We start from the raw sequence: 26,918 nt of genomic DNA, 5'->3' as shown, positions 1-26,918 counted from the left end.
CACACATGCACGATGCGTTCGCGGACACACACAGACTCATTCAACACATGCAGGAATGCACAGGCTTCCCTGACCTCTGCCTGGAATGTCCCCCCTTCGGGGACAAATCTGGGGGGAAAAGGAAGCTGTACTTCCTTGGACAGGGGACAGAGAGCTGGGCCGGGTCCAGGGGAGACCCGCAAGTTCTGCAGAGACCAGCTGAAATATGGTGTCATAATAAAAACCCCATTTAAAGTACTTCTTTTTTTTTTTTATTGATTTCATTGAAAACAGAACAAGAAATGGTCAGAGCCAAAAGACTGCTCTTAAAACTGTCAAAAACATTTTAACAGAAAAAAATAAACACGACTGCCTTATGAATGTTTAGAAGAGTTGCACAAAAAAAATCCCACTGTTACTGCACTAATTACAGTATTTAAAAAGGTATATGCCAAAAAAAAGTATATGACCTGCCAGGCCACCACACAAAAGGTGATGGCAAATTTATTCACACTACAAGACTAACATTTTTAAAAAAGTTTTTCCTGCATTTTATTCTAAAATCACTTTGTTCTCTTTATACAGTTGATAGTTTATTTCACGTGGTGAGTAGAAACCACACCAGAATCAGCACCGTTGTCTGTGTTTTGTTTTTTATTTTTTGTTTGTCCTAATGTTCAGTAATGGTAGAAAATAAATCAGTTTATTCATCATAGCATGTGGCTTAAAAAATCAACAGAAGGTGCCAGCGTCAACGGAACCGGCGGGGGCTGCACCCACCAAACCACTTCCTCGAAAAGAAACGTCAGTTAGAGGTTTGATATATAGGACTAGATATAGGATTCCTTTAAAAAGCAAACCCACATTTTCTCCAAAGTTAGTGGTGGGGTCGGTCTCCTGACTCTCGGAGACTGGCAGCAGACAGTGTCCTCCGTGCAGCCCCTGGGACCCGGCACCAGCCACGCAGGCCGCGGGCAGGGCGAACGGAGCAGCTCGCGCTAACGGTGGCCTCGGCGGCGCCACACAGAACAGTCTGGGCCGGGCAGGAGAACAAACAATCCCGTGGTGCAGCGGGGACCTCGGAGGTCAGAGGAAGAAACGAGAAACTTCGCAACGACAAATCAGCATCAGAAACTCAGAAGGTGATGCCAGTGCGGACTCCCAGCGTCTTTGGGACGCGGGCCAAAGTGTGCGCTCCAGCCTGGGCACTGGGCAGGTGGCTGGGAGGCGTCCGCACCCGCCCGCAGGGGCTGCAGCCTCACCTCCGACCCCTCCAGGAAGCCGGCGGCGCAGCCCCGCAGGAGGACCCTTCAGTCCCGTGCGGAAACTCTCCTCCTCCTCCTCTAAACGGCGACGCGGCGGACCCTGGCTCCCGAGCGCCCCGCTGGCCGGCGGCGTCTCATAGCGGGTCGGCGGCAGCCGCGGAGCTGGTGTCGGGCAGGCCGTCCTCCTGGGCCTCCTGGGCCGCGCTGGCCTGACGCTGGGCCAGGGCCGCGCTCGAGTGCCGGCACTTGGGGGAGCCGCAGCGGCAGCTGAAGAGCTTGCCTTTGATGTCCCAGAAGCGCTCTCCATAGTCAAACCTGGGGAGGGAACAGAACCAAGGCTCCCAGTCGAATCCCACCGGCACCTCCCACAAGCCAGATAAAGGAAGGCAAGGCCAGAGCTTCCTCACCCCGACGTGCCGTGCCGCATCCCAGGCCGTAGTTTTTAGAACTACAGGAAAACCCTGAGGATAAACCCGGGACAAGCCCAGGAAAGCAACGCAAGCCCCGTTCCTAAAACCGTCCCACTGGCAGCGGAGATGGCCAGGGGCTGGGACGGTGCGTACCCGAGCTGTTCGCCAGCCTCGATCAGGCGGGTGCTGAAGAAGGCGATCCGGGGGAACCGCAGGTCCTGGTGGGCCATGAACACGCGCACGGGCACCAGGTTGGGCTCGCAGTGGTGGTTGATGAACCGGCTGACGTTCCCGTAGAACCGCGCGTCGATGCAGTAAACCTCCCCGTCCTGCAGGGCGAGAGAAGCCGGCACGCGCTGCAGCGAGCAGGGCCCCGCAAGCTGGCCTCGCCGGGTACGGCAGCCCCAGAGCCTGGGGTTGGGCGCAAGCCCGCCACGCAGGAGGGGCCTTCTCCAGTGATCCCTGGCGGTGGTGCGGAACCTCCGCTGGCCTTCCCGCTGTGTGGCCGCCTGCCCCGCACCCTGCCCTCCCTCCTGGGCCGCCGTCTGCGGTGCGGTGGGGGTGGTGCAGGCCATTCCCTTGACGGCGTCCCCATGGGACGGAACACGGACAGCACCGTCCCACCCAGTACCCATGGGGCTGTCTGGCACCAATAGGGGAACGGAGGCCGGGGCTGCAAGAGCCCCGTGAGGCAGTAGCGGGGGCTGAGGGGGTCGGGTGGGATGGAGCTGGCGTCCGGGACGCACTGTCTCGGTGACGAGGAGGCGGAACAGTCCCCGGAGGGTCTGGGGAGACTCAGTGGCGAATGACACCTGGGAGGACCCTCAGGCGGAGGCTGCCCACAGAAAACGACTTCTGCTGCAGCCCTTCCGGGAGCTGGTGTGGTTGTGGAACACGAGGCCGAAGAGACTGAGGCGTCCTCCTCACCCTGGTGCCTTGGAGAGAAGCCCAAGATTGCAGGTGGCCGCATGGCCCTGGCCCCTGGCACTGGCCTGCGATGATGGATTTTGAATTGACTGGAGAGAGGGGAATGAGGTGGGTGGGCCTGACCTAACCACGCAACCCTTTTAAAAGCAGCTCTCTCTGGAGACCCAGGGCGTGGAGCTGCTGTCGCCTGCATGGAGGGACTGCGTGGGAGGAAGGTGGGTGGTCCCGGCCAGCAGCTAGCAAGGAACCTGGACGCTGCCCACGCGACCACAGGGACCTGGGCTCAGCAGCACCCCGCCTGTGCAGCCCAAGGCCCGGCACGCTCAACCCCTGCTGCGCACACTGGGCCGAGTGGGCGGGCGCTGTGGCGAGCTGCGGGTGGGTGGCGTGGTTTGTTACCCAGCGACGGGAAGAGGCAACACCACAGACGACAGCCAGGCAGACGGGGAAGGAGGTACCTGGGGCTTCCCAGGACCAAGTTCCGAGAGGGAGGAGCCTGCAGGCAGAGACACCTGGTCCACAACCCGCCCCAAAATGAGTATCAACCAGAGAATCAGAGACGCTTAGAGATCAAGAGGTTAAAACCCAAACCAGCAAGCGGGTGAAGGCGTGGACGAGGGCAGATCTCCAGTAACCTTCGCGGCGCGGGCACAAGACGGTAAACCAGGCGAGCACGGCCGCGGGACGGGACCAGCCACAGCCCCCAAAGCCAAAGGCATGGGAAGCCGCCTCCTGGTTTACCCCAAAGAAACAGAGCTCAGAGTGGCTCACGTGGCGTGGACTTTGGCCTCTGCCTCAGGGTCTGATGGACTAAGAATCTATAGGCGACCCCTCCCTGTGCAAAAAGCACCTCTGAAACTAGTAGCAGCGCACACATGAAAGTCCTGGACAGTAGCAAGATGGTAACTGAGGGGCTCCGGACTGGAGAGGCCAGGCCTGGCTCTGCCCAGGCTTTCACCAGGGGTGGCCCGTCTGGCAGAGCACACAGCGCTGCCCCGTGGCGAAGAACCTGCAGGTGCTTCGGAGGCGGGTGGGGTTTCAAAGTCTGTGTACACAAATCTCTGCCCAACCAGGTAGCAACCCCAGCAAAGACTCACGACTGGAGTAACGCAGACAGGCCATGTGGGAAGCGGGGCCTGCGGAGGGAGCCCAGCCAATCCTAGGACTGGAGGGAAGGCACAGAGGCCACGTGGAGGGGGGGACTGGGCCGGAAGAGGGAGCCCAGCCAATCCTAGGACTGGAGCGAGGTGCAGCGGCCACGTGGGAGGTGGGGCCGGAGGAGGGAGCCCAGGCAATTCTAGGACTGGAGGGAAGGCACAGAAGCCACGTGGAGGGAGGGACGGGGCCTGAGGAAGGGGCCCAGCCAATCCTAGGACTGGAGCGAGGAGCAGAGGCCACGTGGGAGGCAGGGCCTGAGGGAGCCCAGCCAATCCTAGGACTGGAGAGAGGTGCAGCGGCCACGTGGGAGGTGGGGCCTGCGGAGGGAGCCCAGCCAATCCTAGGACTGGAGAGAAGGCACAGGGACCACCAGAGAGGCGGGGCCTGCGGAAGGGGCACAGCCAATTGCACTGGGGAAACAAGACCCACACAGGAGAGAAACCAGAGTCCTCCCCACATGTTAACAGAAACAACTGAAGTGACCTGACCCTTGAAACACGGAGGAAATGAACACGTCTGAAAGAGAACACTCAACTGAGCCCAGCCTTGAGATGAACCAAATGCTGGGCCAACAGACACGTATTTTCAAGGCAGCTCCTAAGGCTATCCTCAATGAAGAACAAAAAGCAAGATTTCATGGCATGAAAATCTCAGAGAAATGAGAAGTCTCAGCAGAGAAACAGAAAAAGAATCCAACGGAAATTCTAAATCGAAATTAACTGGCTGCTGAAGCCATCACCGGGTGGATGAACAGAATCTCAGATTTGCCTGACAGGTAAAGTCAAACAATTGACTTGTACGTAACATTATCTGAGATAAATAGCAAGGGCTGAAATCAACCTGAATACCCCAAAAAAGGAGGAGAAAGATTTCCACGTACGGACAATATGATGACTCTTTCCAAATCCTGTCAGGAGAAAGGTAAGGGCTGGTGCAGTATCTACACTCTACCACTTTTTGTGTTAAGGAAAGAGAAGGAATAAGAAATTTACCTGAGTATTTTTTCTCGATTTCTGCTGATGGTTGCTGCAGGTACTATGGTTGGAATGTGTGTGTCCCCCCACCGGACTCACAGGCTGAGACCCCTAGGTTACAGTGGGGGCTTCGGGAAGGCGATTAACTCATGGGAGTGGAGGGAATTGTGCCCTCATAAAAGGGACCCCAGAGAGCTGCTGCACCCCCCCCACCACGTGAGGACACAGTGAGAAGGCCCTGGCCCTCCCCAGACACCAGATGTACCAGCACCTTCATCTTGGGACTTCCAGCCTCCAGAGCAGTGAGAAACATTCCTGTTATTTCTAAGCCTCACGGTTTACAGTGTTTTGCTATCAAAGTCCGAATGGACTGAGACAGCAAGAAACAGAATACAGAGAACATGGAGAGAAGCAAGGCTTTTCTGGGTGTGAACTTCCCAAGCACGCAAAAATTTTACACAATCAAATAACAAAAAATTAAATTGTAACATTTAAAATGAACTAAAATTAATGTAACTGCCTATCAAGTTGGTGACACAATCACACAAGCAACATTTCCAGTGCTGCGAAACACAGGACTGGGTCCAACTTCCATGGAACATGCTCTAAGGAGTGAGACGCTGCAAAGAAACGCAGATGCCATCCCGCAGTTGTACTGGTGCTTACTGTTATCAGTAATATCTGGGCTGGTAGCGGTGGCTCACACCTGTAATCCCTGCACTTTGGGAGGCCGAGGCGGGCGGATCACGAGGTCAGGAGATCGAGACCATCCTGGCTAACACAGTGAAACCCCATCTCTACTAAAAATACAAAATATTAGCCGGGCGTGGTGGCGGCGCCTGTAGTCTCAGCTACTCGGGAGGCTGAGGCAGGAGAATGGCGTGAACCCGGGAGGCAGAGCTTGCAGTGAGCTGAGATCCAGCCACTGCACTCCAGCCTGGGCGACAGAGTGAGACTCTGTCTCAAAAAAAAAAAAAAAAAATCTGTTTACTTCATAGCTCTGTCCTCTGAAGAGTGAGTTGAGAACCCATGGCACCCTGACGGCAGTGGGCACCCCAGAGTCTCGTTTCGGTTTCCAAAAATCTTTCTCTTCCAAAAGTACAAAGACATCCTGGAGAAATGGCTGATTCCAAGTGTGGGGCCAGGAACATAAGGGAGGCCTGGGTGTCACATGGTACCGAAGAGCAGTGTCACCAAAGGAAAAGGAGACGGGCTGGCCTGCAGGGGCTCCCCATGGCCAAAGATGGGGCGGTTTGACCATTAAATAAGAATGGCTATAATTGATCAAAACACACATGTAAAAAATGTGTTTTTTACATGTAAAAATGTAAAAACAAACAAAAGTAAAAATCCATAAGCCCACATTAACACTCAAAACAGAGAAAAGAAAAAAAAGACCAAAATTTACTTGCTGCCAGTAATTTTTATGCCACTTCCTCACTCTGAAACTTGGTAACTAAATGGTAAGAATAAAGCATTGATCTTACCTTTCTCTGAGGAGTAACCACAAAGCCCAGGTTTAAGGTTTATTTATTAAAACAGAAGAATGTCTGTTAATAAACAGGGAAGGCATGGATGCTCGGGGTGAGCAGTTGAGGCGGCCACAAAAGCTCCCTGCGGGACACAGCAGCCCCAGTGTGTTGCCAAACCTCAGCCCTTCCTCCCAGCTGGCCGCAAACACGGGATAAGAGAACAAGTGAGGGGACACCACGGGGGGGCACACAGAAATACGGACCACGGGATTTATCAGGCTGTCGGCCAGTCTCCTCTGCAGGCCACTGTGTGGGCTGCTGGTAGGAAGAACCTTCTGGGATGTGCCAAGTATCATACAAGAAACAGCCCCGCCTGATTCCAGAGGGGCGAACCAGGGAAAGACACCGGGGAAACTAGGAGAGTGTGTAGATGAACATCACGTGGGGCGCAATCTCGTCAGGCAGCAGTACTCACAGGCACACTCTGACACGTCACTGGGGGTAAAATGTCACATGTGTAACTAACTTTACAGTATATCAGCAAAAAAGGATGAAACAAATAAAGCAAGATACTAACAACCATCAAGTCCAGGTGGGGGAATAAGAGCCTCCACTCTCCTGATTCTCTCTGCTTTCTGGTATGTTTGAAAATTTTCACAATGTGTAGTCAAAAAGGAATTGCAAAGGCAAGAAAAATGAATCTCTGAAGGAAGTGGCAGAGAAGTAAAGTATTTTTCTTCTATTTTTTAACTAAAGAAGAGACCTGAATGTCTTTAAAATCAGGGAAGAGGCATCAGAGAACCTGTGTGGAGAAGGTGCCGCCGCAGGTGAGAAGGTTCAGGTGGCAGGCAGGTGGTGGGAGTGGGCGCAGGGCAGGAGCTCGAGTGGCAACATCTGTGAGACCAGGGCAGGGGCCTCCCCATGGTGTCTGGATGCCCCACCCTGCTGAGTGGAGACAACATCACAGTCGGCTCTGTACAGACGCCCGGGCCTGGTGCTTGGAGTGGACCTCACTACAGGCGCTCATACACTTTGCCAGAGGCAAAAGAGGCCGTCTGGGAGGGCCGGGCCCATCTGGGCTCTTCCCAGGACACCTAGCAGGCTCCACAAGCCCCACGTAGCAAGCAGGAGAGAGGCACAGAGGCGGCAGCTCTCCAAGGCCCTGAACTGGCACTGCTCAGAGCCACTAAGGACTCATTGCAGACGTGAGGCCCCACGGCTGGGGCCTCGCTGTTCCTGGTCTTCTCATGTTTGTGGTTTTTCTGTCCAGAGCCACCGGCCTCAGAGATGCTCTGGTTCAGTGCGTTAAAAATAACCCTCCTGGGCCGGGCGCGGTGGCTCACGCCTGTAATCCCAGCCCTTTGGGAGGCCGAGACGGGCAGATCACGAGGTCAAGAGATCAAGACTATCCTGGCTAACATGGTGAAACCCCGTCTCTACTAAAAATACAAAAAACTAGCCGGGTGTGGTGGCGGGCACTTGTAGTCCCAGCTACTTGGGAGGCTGAGGCAGGAGAATGGCGTGAACCTGGGAGGTGGAGCTTGCAGTGAGCCGAGATCACGCCATTGCACTCCAGCCTGGGAGACACAGCGAGACTCCGTCTCAAAAAAAAAATAAAACAAAACAAAAAAAAATAACCCTCCTCCCACCCTGAGAACCTCCAGCTCTGCACCAGGCATCGCTCGGGCCCTGAGTGTGGGACCTGTGGCTGCCCGGGAGACGTGGCACCTCCCCCACCCGCACCCGCAGGAGCACACTTTGTGGCTTCTCAGGACGAGCTCCTTTCTCAGTCTGACCCCCAGGCGCCTCCGCGTGACCCTAGAGGTCATGAGGTCTCGAGACCCTGTGCTCTGCTTGGCCTAACTGCCCAGACCGGGGGGGCCTAGAGTCAGGGTGTGGCCTTGGCAACAGTCGTGCCTGATGACCCAGCCCAGACTCCCTGAGGCCACACACACATGTGGCAGCCTGGCATGCACTGCTCCCCCCACCCCAGGGCATGTCCAGGGCTTCCCTGGGGACAGGGTGTGGGTTCCATGCACCCTGAAGAGTGCAGAGGGGCTCCTCCTGGGCACTCCCCTCTGACCCCTGCTGATGCCCCTTGTCACCTGGACTTCCCTGATGCCCACCAGCACCCCCCTGGGGCCTGTGGATGGTCACGGCACAGGCTGCAGCCCAAAGAAACAAAGGGGCTGCCCCCATGGGCCATCAACCCTGCCCATGGCCTCCCACTGTGTGCCTTTTGTCCACGTCCCTCCCACGATGGCAGCCAGGCCAACAAACCTGTTGGTTGGCACAAGGAGCCCCCTTGGTACAGGAGCACGGCCTCTCCCAGCCGTTCCTACGGTTCAGAGGTTTCAGATCCCAGAATCCTCATAGCAACACATACCGCTGAGGGCTTTACTTCCAAGGTTTCTCTGATAAGAAACCTTCCACCTAGGTTTCAGGCAAGCATACCATGGAGAGGCCTCCCTGGGGTGCCTCGCTGATGGGAGATTTCAACAAAGGCCTAAAGAAGGTAAGGACCGGGAGGGCAGATGGGCAGGATCCCAGAGGGCATGTCCAATAGGCTCCAGAACAGTGTGAGGGGGTGCGAGCAGTTGTGAGAGCAGTGGAGGGGCAGTCAGTGGGGAACAGGGTGTGCAAGGTTTGAGCCAACAGCAGAGGGCTTGGGGTCACTGTAGCCCCAGGCTGAGAACAGATGGCAACAGCAGGGCTGGGGCTGACCCAGGGGCGGGTGCCCACTGCAATGGTCCAAGAAATATTTTGAAGGCAGAATCAGAAAGTTTCCTGGTACCCAGAGATTTTGGCGCTCAGGTGGACAGGGTCTGGGGTCTGGGATCTGGGGCTGGGTCAGAGCTGCAGCAGACACCTGGGAGGCTTTGTTGTGTTCGTGCTCTCTACGTCCCTAAAATGAACAACCGTACCTGGGCCTGTGTGCCCAAGGCTGAGAAGTGAGAGGATGCCAGGAGGATTACCGCCCCTGGGCCTGTGTGTCCACGGCTGAGAAGTGAGAGGATGCCAGGAGGAGCAGGACTAGACGCTGCTGCCTCGGGTGGGTGGGGACCGAAGTCTGCCCTGGACTTAGGGACACTCATGGGAGGCGAGGCCTGGCTGCATCTGGTTGCAGACAGACTGGAAGGCAAGGAATCTGGAGGGTGTGGCAGCTCTGGGGCATGAGGGAGTGTGGAGAGTGCTGACAGGATGTCCCTGAGGAGGTGAGGGCGGGCGTGGCTCCGGACAGGAGAAGGAGGCACAGAAAGTCCATGCCAGGGAACAGGTGTGAAGGCAGAGCACAGACATGTGGTGGAGGAGGCCGGGACCCCCTGGCCACCACCACAAGCGAGTCAAGGAACCGAGAGCCTCCAGCAGCATCTGATGGAGCAGTATCGTGCCTGTTGAATATGACCACTTAAAAGCAGCCTAGGAAGTTGCAGTCCTTATTTTACAGAAGGACTGGCCCACAGTGGACTGGGAATATGGAAATGGCCCTTCCACACAGATGGCTTGGGAGGTGCGACCCTAGGGGAGCAGGAGGAACTTGGCCAGTGAAGGCCACAGCCACATCAGCAGGGAGACAGGCCTGTGTGCACAATGCTGCCATTAGGAGGTGGTTGTGGACCCCCTGCAAAGCTCTCCCATCTCTTCTGGGCTGCGGCTCCACCCACCTGTCTTGGTCTCACTGGTTCTCACACAGTGAGAAGGCACGGTCCTTCCATGAGCCAGGCGGCCGGGTCCTCCCCAGAACCAAACCGGTAGGTGCCTTGACCTTGGACTTCCGGCCTCCAGCACTGTGAGAAACCAGTGTCTGTTGGGCAGGCTGTGCAGTCTGTGGTGTTCTGTTACAGAGGCCTCAATGGACTGAGACAGGCCCCAGGAACCAGGGCCACCTGGGAGCAAAAATCAGCTGCAGTGACAGAGGCCATGGCCTGCAGCTCAGCCTGAGGCCTCTTGGTGCCTGGAAGTGGACTGGGGTGACCCAGTGCATTTTCTTCAAGCAGGTTTGAAAATACAGTGTCTGGCACCCAAACAAAACTAACCAGAAACATGAGGAGACCGGGAAAGAAGGAGGACAAGCAGCAAAACAGACACTAGGAACAGACCTACAGAGATGCCAGATGCTAGAGGGAGAGACCAGGGTAGGAGACATGGCAGCAAGGAGACGGCACAGAAACAGGAACACGCCACCCCACCCCCAGCACCCCCCCCGCAAGACCCGGACTGACCACACAACACAGCACCTGATGCCGCATGGCTAAAATACACATAAATTAAATTTCCAGTAACAACAGCATATAAATCAGCTATTCACATTAACAGAACAAGGAGAAAAATCATAGGATTATTTCAATAGATTTTTTTAAATGTTCAACAAAATTCAACATCAATTCATGAAATTCTTCGGGACAGAAAAGAAAACTTTGTTATTTTGATAAAGGCATCCCAACACCTGCACACGAGCATCACAGGAAACAGTCCTGAAAGGCTCCAGGCCTCCTCCCTGACACTGGGCGGCCTCCCTGGCGTAGACGACAAGAATGAAAAGTGAAGCCATGGGGACCGGGGGCAGCCTGTGTGGTGATGACACGGGCACACGCACAGAAAACAACGGACTCACACGTATCATTACACTTAACAGGTGGCTTTAGGCCTCAGGTTAAAGAGTTAATTTTAAAAACCTATTCTATTTCTATATGTCAAGCAACAACTGTGGAAAAATATGCCTCCTTCAAATACAAAAGGAGTTTGTTTTAGGTTTCTGAGACACTAAGGACTCCTGCTTCTGACTGTGATGGGTCAGCTGGTGCTGCACTTACCCTCCCGTCCAAGATGGATTGCCCAGCCAAATCCACGGGACACAAACAGGCCATGACTCGGCGGCACCTCTGGGCAGTTTCTCGTACAGCTGAAGGTCACTCACACATGACCCAGCCAGGAAATGACAAAGGCCACATGCTGTGTGATTCCACTTACATGATATTCTGGAAAAGGCAGGACTGCAGGAAGCAAGTCAGCGTGACCGTGGCTTGGAGTGGGGAAGGCAGGTGCCCGTGAGAAGAGGGAGTTGGCCCACACACGTGTAGAATTCTAAGGCAGCCCCAAGAGTCTCTCTTGTATCAACCCAACCCCTTGAGCGTGACTTGCTTCTGGCCACAGGATGTGAGAAGGCAGAGCCCCGACATTCTCCTGCTGGCCTTCAAGAAGAGCTGCCTCTAGGAGCTCAGAGCACCCCCGGCTGCCAGCCAGCAAGGAAGCAGGGGCCTCATCCTACAGTCAAGGAAATGAATTCTGACAACCCAGGGAGCATTTATACAAGGCCTGAAGCTAACATCAGACAGGGTAAGGACACCGCTTCCCCCAGTGCCAGGAAGAGAACAAGCATTATGCCCAGCCTTCCAGGAAACAAAGCTGCACAGGTCAGAACGCAAGAAGAAAAACTGTCTTTACTTACACATGACACGACCACACGTGCAGACAAGCCAAATAGTCCAAAGAGTTACTAGAATTTACAAATACATTTAACAAGGTCAATGTACAAGAAAATCAAGTATTTCCACATTATTTCCAGCAAACAATTGGAAAATGAAATTTAAAAACAATACTGTTTATAACATATGAAAAGTATGACGTGCTTAGGAATACATTTAACAAAACAGTGTAAGACCTACATACTAAAAGCTACAAGGCTCTGCTGAGAGAAACTCAAGATCCAACTGAAAGAGAGCTGGGCCACCTGCAGACACAGGGTCAGAAGGCTCGACGCGCTAATGGCAGCAGATTGAGTGCAGTCTCAGCAAAAATTCCAGCAGCCTTGGCCTGTACTGACGCCCGGGCTCTCAACTGTCTATGGAAATGCAAAGGACACGGAGGAGCGAAACAGTCTGAAAAGAACCGAGTATGAGGAGTATGAGGACCTAACACTGCCTGGCTCCCAGTTTTACTATCGATCAAGAGAATGTGGCATTGGTGTGAGGATCAGCAAATAGATCAAAGGAAGAAACATGGTCCAGACATAGATCTGCGTCAGCTGGGGTAGGCACAACTAGTGGTGCTGGATTAACTGTCCACGGACACAAGTGAGCCTCAATCCTTACTTCAAACCCACGTTTCTGAGAGACAGGCCAGGCTGGAGTGCAGTGGCTCGATCACGGCTCACTGCAGCTTCAAACTCCATCTCGGCCTCCCGAAGTGCTGGGATTACAGGAGCGTGCCAGTGTGTCCGGCCTTGCATTTTTATATGACTTCTAAAAAAAGGAGAAAATCTCCACAATCCTGGGGTAGACATGGAATTCTTAGGATATGGGAAGTCAGAGAATTTTAAAATTCTGCTTCCTGAAAGACACTGTTAAGAAAGTGAGGAGGCAAGGCACAGACTAAGAAAATATTCACATCACACACATATTTATATGTATATCAGACAGACTCAGAGGATGGAAAGAGCTCCTACAACTCAAGAAGGCAAGCAGCCAATTAAAAAACAGGCAAATAGTCCGGGCGCAGTGGCTCACGCCTGTAATCCCAGCACTTTGGGAGGCCAAGACGGGTGGATCACAAGGTCAGGAGATTGAGACCATTCTGGCTGACACAGTGAAACCCCGTCTCTACCAAAAATACAAAAAATTTGCCGGGCGTGGCGGCGGGCATCTGTAGTCCCAGCTACTCAGGAGTCTGAGGCAGGAGAATGGTGTGAACCCGGGAGATGGAGCTTGCAGTGAGTGGAGATCAAGCCACTGCACTCCAGCCTGGGCAACAGAGCGAGACTCCACCTCAAAAAAAAAAAAAAAAGTTAGCCAGGCATGGTGGCCATGGGAGACTATAGTCCCAGCTACTCAGGAGGCTGAGGCAGGAGACTCACTTGAACCCGGGAGGCAGAGGTTGCAGTGAGCCGAGATTGTGCCACTGCATTCCACCCTGGGCGACAAGAGTGAAATTCCATCTCAATAAATAAACAAACAAACAAACAACAAGAAAAATAGGCATTTTTTTTTTTTTTTTTTAAAGACAGAGTTTTGCTCTTGTTGCCCAGGCTAGAGGGTAATGGCATGATCTTGGCTCACTGCAACCTCCACCTCCCACGTTCAAGCGAGTCTCCTTCCTCAGCCTCCCGAGTAACTGGGATTACAGGCGTGCGCCACCATGCCCAGCTAATTTTTGTATTTTACGTAGAGACGGGGTTTCACTGTGTTAGCCAGGATGGTCTTGAACTACTGACCTCGTAATTCGTCCGCCTCCGCCTCCCAAAGTGCTGGGATTACAGGTGTGAGCCACTGCGCCTGGCCTAAACAGGCAAATTTTAAAAATTACTTCACAAAAGAAGTATAAGGATGGCAACACACATGAAAAGAGCCTCATCATCGAGCATCAGGAAAGCAAATCTAAGCCACAGTGTTTGGAGCTCGCACTCACTGTGGTGGGAACGCAAGTGCTAGAACCACTTTGGAAACTAGCGACTTCTTTCAAAGTTAAAGGTTCCCCATGTGAGCCAGTAACTCCACCCCCATTTACTCAAGAGAAATAAAAATTCACGTCCATTAAAAACAAGTCTGTGGGAGTCACAGCAGGTTTACTTTTGACAGCAGAACTGGAAAGGACGGAGGCCCACGCACAGGTGAGAAGCAGGGAGGCCGGGTGGGTCACTGTTCAACAACGGAAAGGAACAAACCACTGACACGTGTAGCCATGTGGGCAAATCACAAAACATGCAAAGCCAGAACAGGATTCCATTTATAGAAAATTCGAATGCAGGTGAAACTCACCCACCAGGATAGGCAGGGGAGAAGGAGGGGCTGAGGGCTCACAGACTTGGGGGCGGCAGAAATGCTCCATATCTTGACTGTGGCATTGATTACACTGGGATGTACATTTGTAAAAACTAAAACCATATACTTTAGTTTGTTTTACTGTATTTAAATTAATTGCAGGCTGGGCACGGTCTATAATCCCAGCCTATAATCCCAGCACTTTGGGAGGCCGAGATGGGCGGATCACGAGGTCAGGAGATCGAGACCATGCTGGCGAACATGGTGAAACCCCGTCTCTACTAAAAAATACAAAAAACTAGCCGGGCACAGTAGCGGGCGCCTGTAGTCCCAGCTACTCGGGAGGCTGAGGCAGGAGAATGGCGGGAACCCGGGAGGCGGAGCTTGCAGTGAGCTGAGATCCGGCCACTGCACTCCAGCCTGGGCGACAGAGCCAGACTCTGTCTCAAAAAAAAAAAAAAAAAAAAAATCCAACAAAACATATACAAGACCACACCACAGAAAGCCATAGAATATTACTGGGGGTAATTAAGAAAGACCTAACAAATGAAGAGATATACCATGTTCATAAGCTAGTAAACAAGGTAGTAAATACATTTTTCCCTAACCTGATTGATTGGTCTAATACAATCCCAGTCAAATCCCGACAGGAGCTTCTGTAGAACTGGTTAAGCTGACTTCAAAACTTACATGAATTGGGAGGCCAAGACAGGCGGATCACGAGGTCAGGAGATCGAGACCATCCTGGCTAACATGGTGAAACCCCGTCTCTACTGAAAAATACAAAAAAACTAGCCAGGCGAGGTGGCAGGCGCCTGTAGTCCCAGCTACTCAGGAGGCTGAGGCAGGAGAATGGTGTGAACCCGGGAGGCGGAGCTTGCAGTGAGCCGAGATCGCACCATTGCACTCCAGCCAGGGGGACGGAGCGAGACTCTATCTCAAAAAATAAAATAAAAATAAAATAAAATAAAATAAAATAAAATAAAATAAAATAATTAACCGGGCATTGCGGTGCACACTTGTAGTCCTACCTACTTGGGAGGTCAAGGCAGGAAGATCACTTGAGCCCAGGAGTTCAAGGCTGCAGCAAGCTATGATTGTGCCACTGCACTCCAGCCTGGGCAATGGAGCAAGACCTGGTCACTTAAAAAAAAAAAAAAAAAAAAAAAAAGGCCAGGTGCAGTAGCTCACGCCTGTAATCCCAGCACTTTGGGAGGCTGAGGCGGGCGGATCATGAGGTCAGAAGATCGAGACCATCCTGGCCAAGATGGTGAAACCCCATCTCTACTAAAACTACAAAAATTAGCCGGGCGTGGCTGCTCACGCCTGTAATCCCAGCACTTTGGGAGCCTGAGGCGGGAGGTTCATGAAAGTCAGGAGATCGAGACCATCTTGGCTAACACGGTGAAACCCCGTCTCTACTAAAGATACAAAAAGTTAGCGGGGCGTGGTGGCGGGCGCCTGCAGTCCCAGCTACTGGGGAGGCTGAGGCAGGAGAATGGCATGAACCTGGGAGGCGGAGCTTGCAGTGAGCCGAGATCGTGCCACTGCACTCCAGCCTGGGCGACAGAGCAAGACTCTGCCTCAAACAAAACAAAACAAAACAAAACAAAAAAAACCTCTAAGGTGAGAAGATGTAAATCACAGTAATTAAAGTAATTAAGGTAACACAGCCCAGGCCACGAACAGTCAGCAGACTGACTGATAGGACGAGGACACTGAGCTATGACAAGAGCCACTGCTGACTGGGGAAAAGACAGTCTTCTCCACAAATGGTGCTGAGTCAGTCAGGTAACAAGATGGGGAAAAAATAAACCTCGACTCTGATCCTACACCACACACAGAACGGCTGTCAACCTACACACAGAACCCACGTGAAAGCAAACAGGACCGTTTCTGGGAAATATTCAAGTTTTCAAAAAATATCACTAGGACATTACAAAAACCCAGTATTTAGAAAAAGACTGATAAATGGAACTAGAATAAAAACAAGAACTTCTGTTCACTCCAAGACATCATTAGGAAGTGAAAAAGTCACAGAGGGAAGGCGACATCAGTGGCGCACACAAGTGACAACAGAGCCTTTGTGAGAATATGTGTTACCAGCCCACAGAAGGCAAGTCATTCCACAGCAAGGCTGGAATAGGCAGTTGGCAGCAGAAAAGCCCCACAACTCTGCACACGAGCATGCACACACGGAGGCTGCCGTCCCTCGAGGGCTCGGCCCCACTGCACGGGGAGAGATGCCTGAACACTGTGACCTTCCAGAGCCCGGCTTCTCTTCCATCAAACACAAGTCATTTCACCAACGGTTACTTCTTAGAAGGTGGCTGTAGGGACAGAGTCTGGGGTTGGGGCTGGCAGTCCATAGGGGCCGGCCACTGCTATGAAGACAGCTGCCTGGTGCCCTATTCTCCAGGCGTAAGATTTATTCTGTGGTCTGGTGGCTGCTGTTTGAGATGAGAAAACCTTTATTTCCCCACTGGCCTGGAGCGACTGCAGGTTTCAAGAGGTTTTAAAATAGACAATGGATGAATTCCAGAGCAATGATGGGAACTAGGCTATAGTAAAGGGAGCATGAGGCCAGGCTGGGATGGGTCAATCACCCCTGCCCCAGCCTCAGAAACCTCCCGAAACCAGGTTCCTGGAGTGGCCCCTGCTCTCTCCCACGGGCAGTGGGGATTGGGTGGGCTGGGGACACAAGCGACGGGTCTGCTGGCATTTCTGCGCACACGACGGGAGGCTCACTGCTGCTTCACTCAGTCACTGTGAACACACGGCATCCCTCCTTAGCCTCTCTGCAGTCTCAGGGGTTGCCAAGCCCCAACCCGAGATTCTCGGTTGGGGTCTGGAGGATTGGAGTGGTGGGTCTCAGGCCCCACTCTCACAAGAAGGGGGCAGTCAGCTGCAGAGGCTCAGGGACCTCCCAAGTCAGAGGGCCCTCCATCCATGCTGGGCACAGAACCAGGGCCAGCTCCGAAGGTGGCACTCAGCAGGTCTATAGCAAGCCCACTCTCGTCAACAGTAAGAGCTCTCATCTGAATCCAGGCCCTACTGGGACAAACACATTCAGGTTTCAAGCTCTACACGGCCGCAACCCCACAAAGCACATTACCTTATTGTCGAGATCAAAGAGGTAAGAATCTTCCTCCCGAACATCGGCTTCTGAGTCCGAAATCAGCTCCCCAACATACCTGCAGAGGGAGAAGCGGTGCAGGTGAGGCCCTGGAAGGCAGCGAGCACTGCCCACAGACAAGCACAGCCTGGTCTCCGCGCCCACAGGGAAAGAGCGGGGCACACCAGAAGAACATGCGGGGAACATGTTTGGAGACGTGTGCCCGGGTTGAACTGGGGTTTCAGCTGAGGTTCCCGAGGATGATGATGATGACGACACTGAAAGCTCTGCATCTGCGGTCTGGCACCTGAGAACCCAGAATGGTCCTCCCCCAGAGAGGACTGCCCATGCTGGACCACGCCTTCCTTCCTAACTGGACCACGCCTTCCTAAATGCACTCATGAGCTGTTTAAGGGCAGCAGCGAGAGCACTGAGGACAGCACGAGCTTGGTTCTCGAGGCCAGGGTCTCCACGGCCCACCCCACGCTGCTGTAGGCCAGGGGATGTGCCTGCGTCTCTGAAATGACACGTGCCACCGGCAGGCTTGGGGTGACCCAGGGACTCACTCACTCGCAGACAAAGGTGCCTAGTGGGATGTCCTGCAGGGACCGCACGCCCCAGCCCATGTCCCTCGTCCGGTAGAGCTGCAGCCTTGCCCTGGAAAATAGAGAGTAGTGGTGGACCCAGGCCACAGCCTCAGCCTCTTGCCACAATGGTCAGCAAAAGCCAGCTGGTGCCACGTCACTGAAACGAGGAAGAAAACTAGTTCTGTATCCAAAGCGTTAGATGCTGCAGGCACCACACAGATGTAGCGTCTTGCACTCTCAGGAAGCCAAGAACCCGGGAATCAGCCAGGAATACCCCAGCCCGTGACCTCGGCAAGTCACTGGTCCTGGCCGTGGCTCAGTGTCCCCATCTGTAACATGGGGACAGAGTTGGGCCTGGGCCACTAGGCACTGTGGGCGGCAGAGGTGCTAATACTAGAGAAGCCTATAGCTGGACCAGGCAGTGGTGATACCTGCAGCCGAACCTGCTCCTGACAAGGAGCCCACAGACCCCTCAGGGCTGGGGAGGGTGGCGGGGGGAGGTGGCAGGGGGCGGTTTCTCAGGGCTAGGGGAAGGTGGTTGGGCAGGCCTGGGGGAGGGCGGCTGGGCAGGCCTGGCAAGTGGGCCTCCGTGGAGCCCTCAGAACCACGTGCCTCGCGCCTGCCTGTCTGGCATGGGTCCCGTGTGTCTGCTTCACGTCTGCCTGTCTGGTGTGGGTTCTCACCCCCAGGCCTTTCTACCACACCAAGGACAGAGACTGCCCTCCAGTATGGACCAAGTTTACTGAGATCACAAAAGAGTCAATACTACAAAAATTAGCGTTCAGCTAAATTTAAGAGTTCGTAACTTTCCCTTATGACTCAGAGGGGCTTTGAGTTTTCCAATCCCAGAAGCATTTCCTTTGAGGAAATGCTCAAGACCAGAACCCGGGGAAAGGAGAGGCTGCTGCTGGGTGGTCAGGGGACCAAGCCCAGCTGGTGAAGGGCGCTGGGCAAGCCTTACTCCACAAGCGCCCTGAGCAGGAGTCCAAGCGCCAGGAACAAGGAGTCCACGCGCCTGAGAAGTGTTAGGACATCACCTCACTGTTAGAGAAGCCCAGAGAAGAAAGAACATTTAGAAAATGACTGGAGTGTTAAAATAGAACGACAGCCCTGATCTGTTGAAGAATGTTCGCGTGAACTTGGTAACAAAGGTAATTCTTAGGCCAAGTCCGTTCCTCTGCTTTTAGCTCAACTGACCCAACCATCTGCTCCTTCTCTCAGGCCTGTGTCTGAGCTGGTGGAAGCATGACTCGTGATTTACGGCACCAGTGACATTTCCAGAGGATAAAGGGCTCAGAGGTAACCTGTCGGCTCTATCTGCAAACACAACGCGGGTGCATCCAAACACGTTAAGTTCTTGTCTGTCGGGGTAACCTCCGTGCTCATGCACACATGAGCAGAATACGAGGCTCTGGCAGGAAGCTGCCTCTCACCTGAGACCATTCTGCACAACACGATTTCGGCAGTTCCTCCAGCAGGAGCACGCGTGGTTGCATTCGAAGATTAAGGGAGGCTCCGCCATGTTGAACTCTGGCAGGAGCCGGCCGTCCTGTGGACAGACGAGCAGCAAGGGCCCAGCAGAGGTCACTCACTCTTTAACTGAGCTGACATCAACTCATTTCTACTAAGTGCCCACCCAGTGTGGCTCAAACTGGCATAAAAACAGTGGTTTCTGGCCAAACTTGAACACCCACCTAAGGAAAAACTCCATGTGTATGGTTTGGATGGGAAGCCCCCACCCAGATGCCCACACAGGTTGTGGAGACCTCCTGGAGCACTTCCCAGACCCAGCCTGGGCCAGTTTCTGTCCACCCAGGGCCTTCCCAGCCCCCAGTCTGGGCTTCTCCACATCACTGAGGCTGCCGGCTCGTGGGCTGCTCTGCCTCCTTCGGCTGGTCGGGGCCTCCTGCACCCTCCTGCACTCCTGGCCTCCTTGCCTTGCAAATCCTCAACCGTGGAGGGACCCAGCCCTCTGCTCCCCTTCCTACCCCCCAAAGCCAGGCCAGGTGCAGCAGCACTGGGCGCAGGTACTCCCCCAGGGCTGTGTGAGCTGAGATGCGGGGCCCAGGGCTACCCAGGCACACTCTGGCTTGCTGGCTTCAGGGGATGCCCTGAACAATTAGGGTGCTCCCCAGAACATTCCTTCCTGCGCCCCTTCAGCAGGACTGTCCACCCCAAAAGACACCACTTGGACATGAGCCTGGCGGCTTTCTGAGCCTGCCACCTCCATGGCCCTCACTGGCATGAATCCTTCTCCCACTGGGGCCTCTCATTCAGATGGGTAAACACTCCGGCCACCCTCCACGGCCACCCTCCTCCAAAGTCCACTTCCGGAGGGGACGCCTGCTGCCTCTCCCTGCTTGCATCTCTTCACCCAGGCCATGCTGGCTTCTGTCCCCACCGTGACCTCTGAACTCGGGAGACCAGGAACCCTCCGCCTCTGCTTAGACATCCCTCCCCTGAATTGCACCCCAGCTAGCCAGGGCCAGTCCCCACTCCCATCTCCTCCTCAGCGGCCACCATCTCGGGCCCCTCTGAGGACCAGCACCCACCAGAAACTTCCAATCCTGTGTCTCCTCAAGCCCCACACCCACACCGATGCTCCCTGTACCCAGCCCAGCAGCACCCTCCCTCTTCACACCCCTCACACTCAGCAAGCACAAGGCAGAGCTCACCAGATACACACAACACAAGCAGCACCTCCTCCTGGGGCCAAGCCAGGCTGCCTGGCTGCCCGCCTCCACTACCATCCAGGTGGCCACAAAGGATACAGACCCCAGCCCCAGGGACTCTGCAGCCATGTCCTCGGCTCACAACCCTGACTTGGGTGCCGGCGCCCACTGTGCCGTCCCTGCCTGTGACACCCAGCTCACCTCCAACTCCTTCCCAACGCTGCCACAACAGCGCTGGGGTCACGGATGCCTGCACTGTTTCTGCAGACCCGGACCAGTGGCACTTACCACCTGAGCCCATGCACACGAGGCCGCCCTCACCTTGTCGTACCAGCAGCGCATGCTGAGCTGGCCGCACATGCAGTTGCTGGAGGAACAGTCGTCGATGCACACACAGTACTGAGGAGAGAGGCGCCGGGGCTGTCAGATGGGCAGGCACAGGCCTTCTGTTTCCCTCCCAGTCACAACTACGTTTCACACGTCTCAGTTACCCCGATCCTGCTAAATGCTTCTCAAAGACACCACGAGTGTGTGGCCTCTTAGGGTGAAGGGTGTGCGGGTCGAGTGCCCGCTGGAGGGGCTCTCTGGCTGAGGACCCTGACAGAGGGACGGGGCAGGCAGGGCAGCGACGCGGCAGCGGGTGACGTGGGGTGGGTGAAGGGCTGGGCAGCGGCTGCATTTGTGGCCAGATGCTCGACGGGAAAGGCAAGAATGCAGAGCCTGGCACACCCTGAGTGGGGGGCCCTGGGCAGTGCCCGGCCTGGGAAGAGGAGGGAGCTGCCTACAGGCAGAGCCACAAAGAAAGTGCTCAAGAAGGTACAGGCGGTGAGGGCACCAGGCTCTGTGCACTCAGGCTGGGAAAACTGGCATGTGCTGGACCCATCTCTCCGGGGGCTGGGAGATGCAGGGACCAGGTCTCGCAGGGGCTCCTCTCGCCTGTGCCACCAGCACGAGGCCACACAGGGGCCCGAGTATGAGGCTAAAAACAGGCACAAAGATGCTTGCCGTTGCTTTGGGGCCAGTAAGAAGCCTCCGAAGAGCAGTGAGAGGCCCAGGGCTGGGCCTGACAGAACCTTTATCTGCCTTCCAGCTCTTTCACGGGAGGCAGCTGCAAAGAGAACGAGGTCTTCCTGGGAAGCCCCCCATGAGCCCTCCTGCCCTGAGTGGTGAGAAGAACCCAGGACCCCAGGTTCCAGAAGCTTCTGCCCGCCCCACGTCCTGGCCTGAGCCCGCCCTTCGTCCGTGTCACTCACCTGCAGGTGAGTGATGTTTCTGTCGATGTTCATGGGGGACGTCACGCAGTTCTGAGAGACGTACTTGTAGTTGCTGGGGCACGGCTCGCCATCCACGGCGTTGACGCAGGGGATGGGGATACGCTCGTAGCCTCGAGCGATGTCCCTGCCACGGAAAGGGCAGGTGTCACCTGGAGGCTGACGTACTCTGCCCAGGGGGTGGCACGGCGTGCAGTGGGTGGCTGGCAAACACCTGGCCCTGAGAGTTTGAACTCCAGCCTGGGGATGTTTCAGCTTCGGGAGCGGCTTTCACCGCAAACTCCCAAAGCCCTGCTGGCCGCCGATTTGCCGCAGAGCCGTCCCGGAACCGGGCTCACCTGCTCACTATCCTCTCCACGGGGCTGGGCCTGTCGGGGGCCGAGTCCTGCAGAGCCTTGCTCATCTGCAGAGCGCTCCACACCTGAGAGTTGAGGCTCGCACACTGCAGGGGCGTCTCCCCTTCTTTGTTCTTTAAGGTGACATCTGAATCCCGAGAAAGAAAGAGGCTAAAAGGGAAAATGTAAGGCCACAAAACATTTAAAGCTGACTTGAAAAGATGACACAGATGAGATTTATAAAATGACCATCATCACTAACAGTAAAGGGAACACACTATTTGCTGTGAGATAACTTGAAGTCTGCTCACCAATGACTCTGCAAAGACGGGCTTTAGCTCACCCAGGAACAGGGACTCTCTTACTCCTCTCCCATATTCACTGTCAAAGTCAGCAGGCTGTTTTCTTAGCAGGAAGAGTATGTAAAAAACCAGGATGGCATTTGATTTTTCTTGGATTTTTCATTTAAATGTACCCTCAAGGATAAGAAGGGAAGCAAGGAGGGAGAGAGGCCACGCTTGGGCCATGCACAGCATGAGCAGTCCTCAGTTCCACTCCTGCCCACTGCGTCCAGACCGCAGTCACCATACATGGAGCTGGGCTTCGCACAACCAGATGACCAACCTGGGTGAGCCACCGTGAGATCCAAATGTGGGAGGGCACAGCTCCACGTGTAGGGGCTGGGGAGTCACTGGAGGCTGGTGCGTGGAGCACCCACAGCTCCCTGTCCTTCCGCAGCAGCCAAACAAATACTCCATCCCAGGCCACCAACAACAACCTAAGTGTGTATGACTTAAGGGATCAAGGTCTCAAGTTTTTTTGTTTTTGGGGTTTTTTTTTTTTTTCTTAAGACAGAATCTCGCTCTGTCGCCCAGGCTGGAGTGTAGTGTCGCAATCTCCGCTCACTGCAATCTTTGCATCCCAGGTCCAAGCGATTCTCCTGCCTCAGCCTTGGGAGTAGCTGGGGTTACAGGCACGTGCCACCATGGCCGGCTAATTTTTGTATTTTTAGTAGAGATGGGGTTTCACCATATTGGCCAGGCTAGTCTCAAACTCCTGACCTCAGGTGATCCTCCTGCCTCAGCCTCCCAAAGTGCTGGGATTACAGGTGTGAGCCACCGCCACCCAGCTGAAGGTCTCAAGTTTTAAAAGGGCCCTGAGCGGTGAGCGCCACAGCCCCCAGCATTTCCAGCTCTGGCTGTGGGTGGCACTGCTCCCAGAAGGCACTCTGAGCCTCTCGGCGCCTCTGAGCTGGCAGGTCCCTGCTGGGAGCAGGGCTGTTCCCACGCTGCCCCTCAGCCATGTCAGGAAGCATCAGGTCTGAGACTCAACTCAAGGTCTGACCTAACAACTTGGGAATTTTGCATGACAATCCTCCTAACCCAGAAATAAACCACAGCTGATCTCAAACGTGGACTGGGAAAGTCACTTCTCTGTACGTGGAACACCAAGGACGGACTTCCACAGGAGGGAACAGAGGGCCTGTGTCCACTCGAGCCCAAGTATGAACACACGACCATCGAGCGGTCTCTCCGGGCGCCCAGGTCAGGTCAGCGCCAGCCCGAGCCAGGGGAAGCACCACACTCACACGACACAGTCGTAGCGGTTCTCCCGGGCAGCAATGTGCAGCGGCGAGTCTCCGTGGATGTTCACGGCATGGAGGTCGCACTTGGCAGCCAGCAAGATCTCGGCGATGTCCACGCAGCCAGAGAACGCCGCCCAGTGCAGGCAAATGTTCTCCTCCTGAACAGACACAAGCCAGAGCTCAGTGCAGGCTTCCTGCTGGCTCACAGTGCTGGGGCCCGGCCACAGCAGCTGCAGCCCGGGTGCCTGGGGAGAGGTTCTGGAGTGCGCGTGGCTGTTCTCAGCAACGGCCAGGTGGAAAGGGCGCCACAGGTCACCAGATGGGAACCTAGTGCCCATCTCAACTCTAGAAGGCACATCCTTTCGTGTTTTGTTTTTTTCATTGTAAAAATAACATAATTATAAAAGTAGCATAATCACAGTAAAGAATATTGTAAAAATAGGGAAAAGGTCATCCAGAATTATATCAACCTAATCTCAACACATTAACACTTGCAGGCACTTTTCTTTCATCTATTTTTAAAAATTATATTCATTTCCAAACAGGGGTATAGTCATAGGATAGGATAATGCTTTTGAAAGATTTGAAAAAAGACATGCAAATTTGATTAAATTAAAATTTTGAGCCGGGTGTGGTGGCTCACGCCTGTCATCCCAGCGTTTGGGGAGGCAGAGGCAGGTAGATCACTTGAAGTCAGGAGTTCGAGACCAGCCTGGCCAACATGGTAAAACCCTGTCTCTATTAAAAATACAAAAAATGAGCCGGGCGTGGTAGTGGGCGTCTGTAATCCCAGCTACTCGCAAGGCTGAGGCAGGAGAATCGCTTGAACCCAGGAAGCAGAGGTTGCAGTGAGCCGAGATCGTGCCACTGCACTCCAGCCTGGGCAACAAGAGCAAAACTCTGTCTCAAAAAAACCCAGTAAGTTTTACTTTTAAAAAGGCCTCTTTTAAATAAAACAAATAAAATGTGGAGAAATACTTGTGCCACGTGTAAAATATAGATGATTTATAATCACACAGTAAACTGGAACACTGTAATTCTGAAAAAATATGTGCAAAGGAGAAGAAAATAAAGACGGTAGGTAAGAAAAAGATGAACGGTAAACATAAGACAATGTTCAACTCTGCCAGGCAGCCACAAATATAAATCAGAACAATGAAGTATCCCTAACTCGATCGCCCCAGAGATAAAACAGCGATAGGTAGAATGAGGAACAGGCCCGTGCCCCTTTCCTACGCCTGATGCCCGTCTGTCCCTGACCCTCCGTCATCACCAGAGGCTCCCAGGTGCTGAGGCCTCCTCCAGTTGGCACCACGCGAGGAGCGCCTTCCACGCGGGGCAGCATCGGAACCGCCTCCGGACCCATCAGGAGGGTCCACGCGGGGCAGCATCGGAACCGCCTCCGGACCCATCAGGAGGGTCCACGCGGGGCGGCGTCGGAACCGCCTCCGGACCCATCACGACGGTCCACGCGGGGCGGCGTCGGAACCGCCTCCGGACCCATCACGACGGTCCACGCGGGGCGGCGTCGGAACCGCCTCCGGACCCATCACGACGGTCCACGCGGGGCGGCGTCGGAACCGCCTCCGGACCCATCACGACGGTCCACGCGGGGCGGCGTCGGAACCGCCTCCGGACCCATCACGACGGTCCACGCGGGGCGGCGTCGGAACCGCCTCCGGACCCATCACGACGGTCCACGCGGGGCGGTGTCGGAACCGCCTCCGGACCCATCACGACGGTCCATGCGGGGCGGCGTCGGAACCGCCTCCGGACCCATCGCCGACAGTCACTCAGCTTCCGGACCTTTCCTGTACTGAACACTTGGTTTGTTTCTGTGGGTATATTTCTGGAATACATTGCCAGCAAATATTCCAGTGCTTTTTATTTTCTACATTATTTCTCAAGGATGCTTCCTCAGAGGCAGGATTGTTGGATTAAAGCACGTGAGCGTTTCACGCTCCTTAAGTGGGTTCTGTTCTGCGCGTGTCTGGGAGGGCCGGCTGCACCTCCTTCCCCTCGGGAATGTCAGCGATCTTCCCAGAGCCATCAACCAAGCCCCGCCTGACTGTCCGCTTTGCTGCGGGGGCTGAGGCGGCTCCGGGCCAAGGCAGAGCCCTGCAGGGGTGCGGTCTCCTCCCCGCAGGCTCTGCTTCCATTTGAGCTCGGCCCCGCCTCCCATCCAGGGCCGCTGCCACATCCCAGGGACTGGCTCTGCAGGTCGGCAGAGTCTCACCCCCAAGAGAGAAGGACACCGGCTCTTCTGAGACACCCGGTGCTCTCCTGCAGTCCCCTCCCAACTCCACGCTGCGGCATCAACGCTTTCCAGCTCAGTGAGCGTGAAGATAAAAGCAGAACAGAAATCTAGTGGCCTTGTCTCCAGTATCTTCATCCACAAACCCGGCTAGCCCCAGGCATGGGCTTCACTGTGTCGTGACTTCTAAAAGAGACAACTAAAAGCAGACTCCGTGTGTCCGCCTCAGTGGATTTCCTGAAGAGCCTTGGCTGCTGTGGGGCTTTTCCATCCCTCCGCTCTTTGTTTCTGCTTTCCCTCCTCCACACATTTGAGGGCTCCTTGAACAAAATGCTGCTTGCTTAGGGGCCTCTTTTCTTTTTCCTTTATCGGAAGGATTTATGATTTTATAACCAGAATTATGTTTTATTTGTTTTCGAGGCGGAGTCTCACTCCATCTCCCAGGCTGGAGTGCAGCTGGCACAATCTTGGTTCACAGCAACCTCTGCCTCTGGGGTTCAAGCGATTCTCGTGCCCCAGCTTCCCCAGTAGCTGGGATAACAGGTGTGTGCTACCAGGCCCAGCTAATTATTTTGTATTTTTAGTAGAGTCGGGGTTTCACCATGTTGCCCGGGCTGCTGTCAAACTCCTGACCTCAGGTGATCCGCCACCACGCCCCACCCCAGAATTACATTTTTGAGAGCTTCCAGTTCACCTAAGATCCTTCCACCCTGGGACTGTTCAAACGCCCAGCCTTTCTGAAGTCTGCTGAGTTACGACAAGCCTGGCCTACACCTGGTGAGCAACCGCACTCCTGAAACGATGGGGTGATACAGATCAGAACAGATTTACCTTCCCACCTAAAAGAACCAGAAGAGTAAAACAAGACAGTCAAAACCCGTGACCATGGCTGTCAAGACACCAGGCACCAGGCAGGGAAGGACCGTGCCCTGAGAGGCGGAGCCTGTGAGGGAGCCTGTGGCTGCCCAGCCTCACTGCCACCAGAGCTCCAACCACGGCGCGGGAGGGAGCCAGGCAGGGCCTCCGGATGCTCAGACAGAAAACAGAGCTCCAAGAGAGGGTCCAGAGATCTGTGCATTTCCACCTGGGTCATCTGGCAGGACACCAGCAGCCACAAGCCTGTGGAGAACGTGCACTCAAAGCCAGGGCCTTTCCCC

The 26,918-nt window shown here is 54.6% G+C and overlaps 1 protein-coding gene across 9 annotated transcripts in view; it reads right to left on the bottom strand.

The window, feature by feature from the left end:
- Positions 1 to 235: 235 nt before the first annotated feature.
- The window catches only part of EHMT1 (euchromatic histone lysine methyltransferase 1), a 224,485-nt gene continuing 197,802 nt past the window's right edge, over positions 236 to 26,918 (bottom strand). For all 9 annotated transcript variants that reach the window (XM_073022135.1, XM_073022141.1, XM_073022138.1 and 6 more), the window contains 9 exons: positions 23,511 to 23,665; positions 21,926 to 22,093; positions 21,570 to 21,714; positions 20,638 to 20,715; positions 19,078 to 19,193; positions 17,628 to 17,714; positions 17,058 to 17,136; positions 1,808 to 1,983; positions 236 to 1,559 (listed from right to left, as the gene is read on the bottom strand). In XM_073022135.1, the coding sequence (XP_072878236.1) occupies positions 1,379 to 1,559; positions 1,808 to 1,983; positions 17,058 to 17,136; positions 17,628 to 17,714; positions 19,078 to 19,193; positions 20,638 to 20,715; positions 21,570 to 21,714; positions 21,926 to 22,093; positions 23,511 to 23,665 (1,185 nt within the window). In that variant the 3' untranslated portion in view covers positions 236 to 1,378. The remainder of the gene's footprint in view (positions 1,560 to 1,807; positions 1,984 to 17,057; positions 17,137 to 17,627; positions 17,715 to 19,077; positions 19,194 to 20,637; positions 20,716 to 21,569; positions 21,715 to 21,925; positions 22,094 to 23,510; positions 23,666 to 26,918) is intronic.

The sequence above is a fragment of the Chlorocebus sabaeus genome, chromosome 12 (genome assembly GCF_047675955.1).
Source record: "Chlorocebus sabaeus isolate Y175 chromosome 12, mChlSab1.0.hap1, whole genome shotgun sequence".
Taxonomy (NCBI): domain Eukaryota; kingdom Metazoa; phylum Chordata; class Mammalia; order Primates; family Cercopithecidae; genus Chlorocebus; species Chlorocebus sabaeus.
The sequence above is the reverse complement of the archived record's forward strand: the minus strand, read 5'-3'. Positions and strand labels throughout refer to the sequence as shown.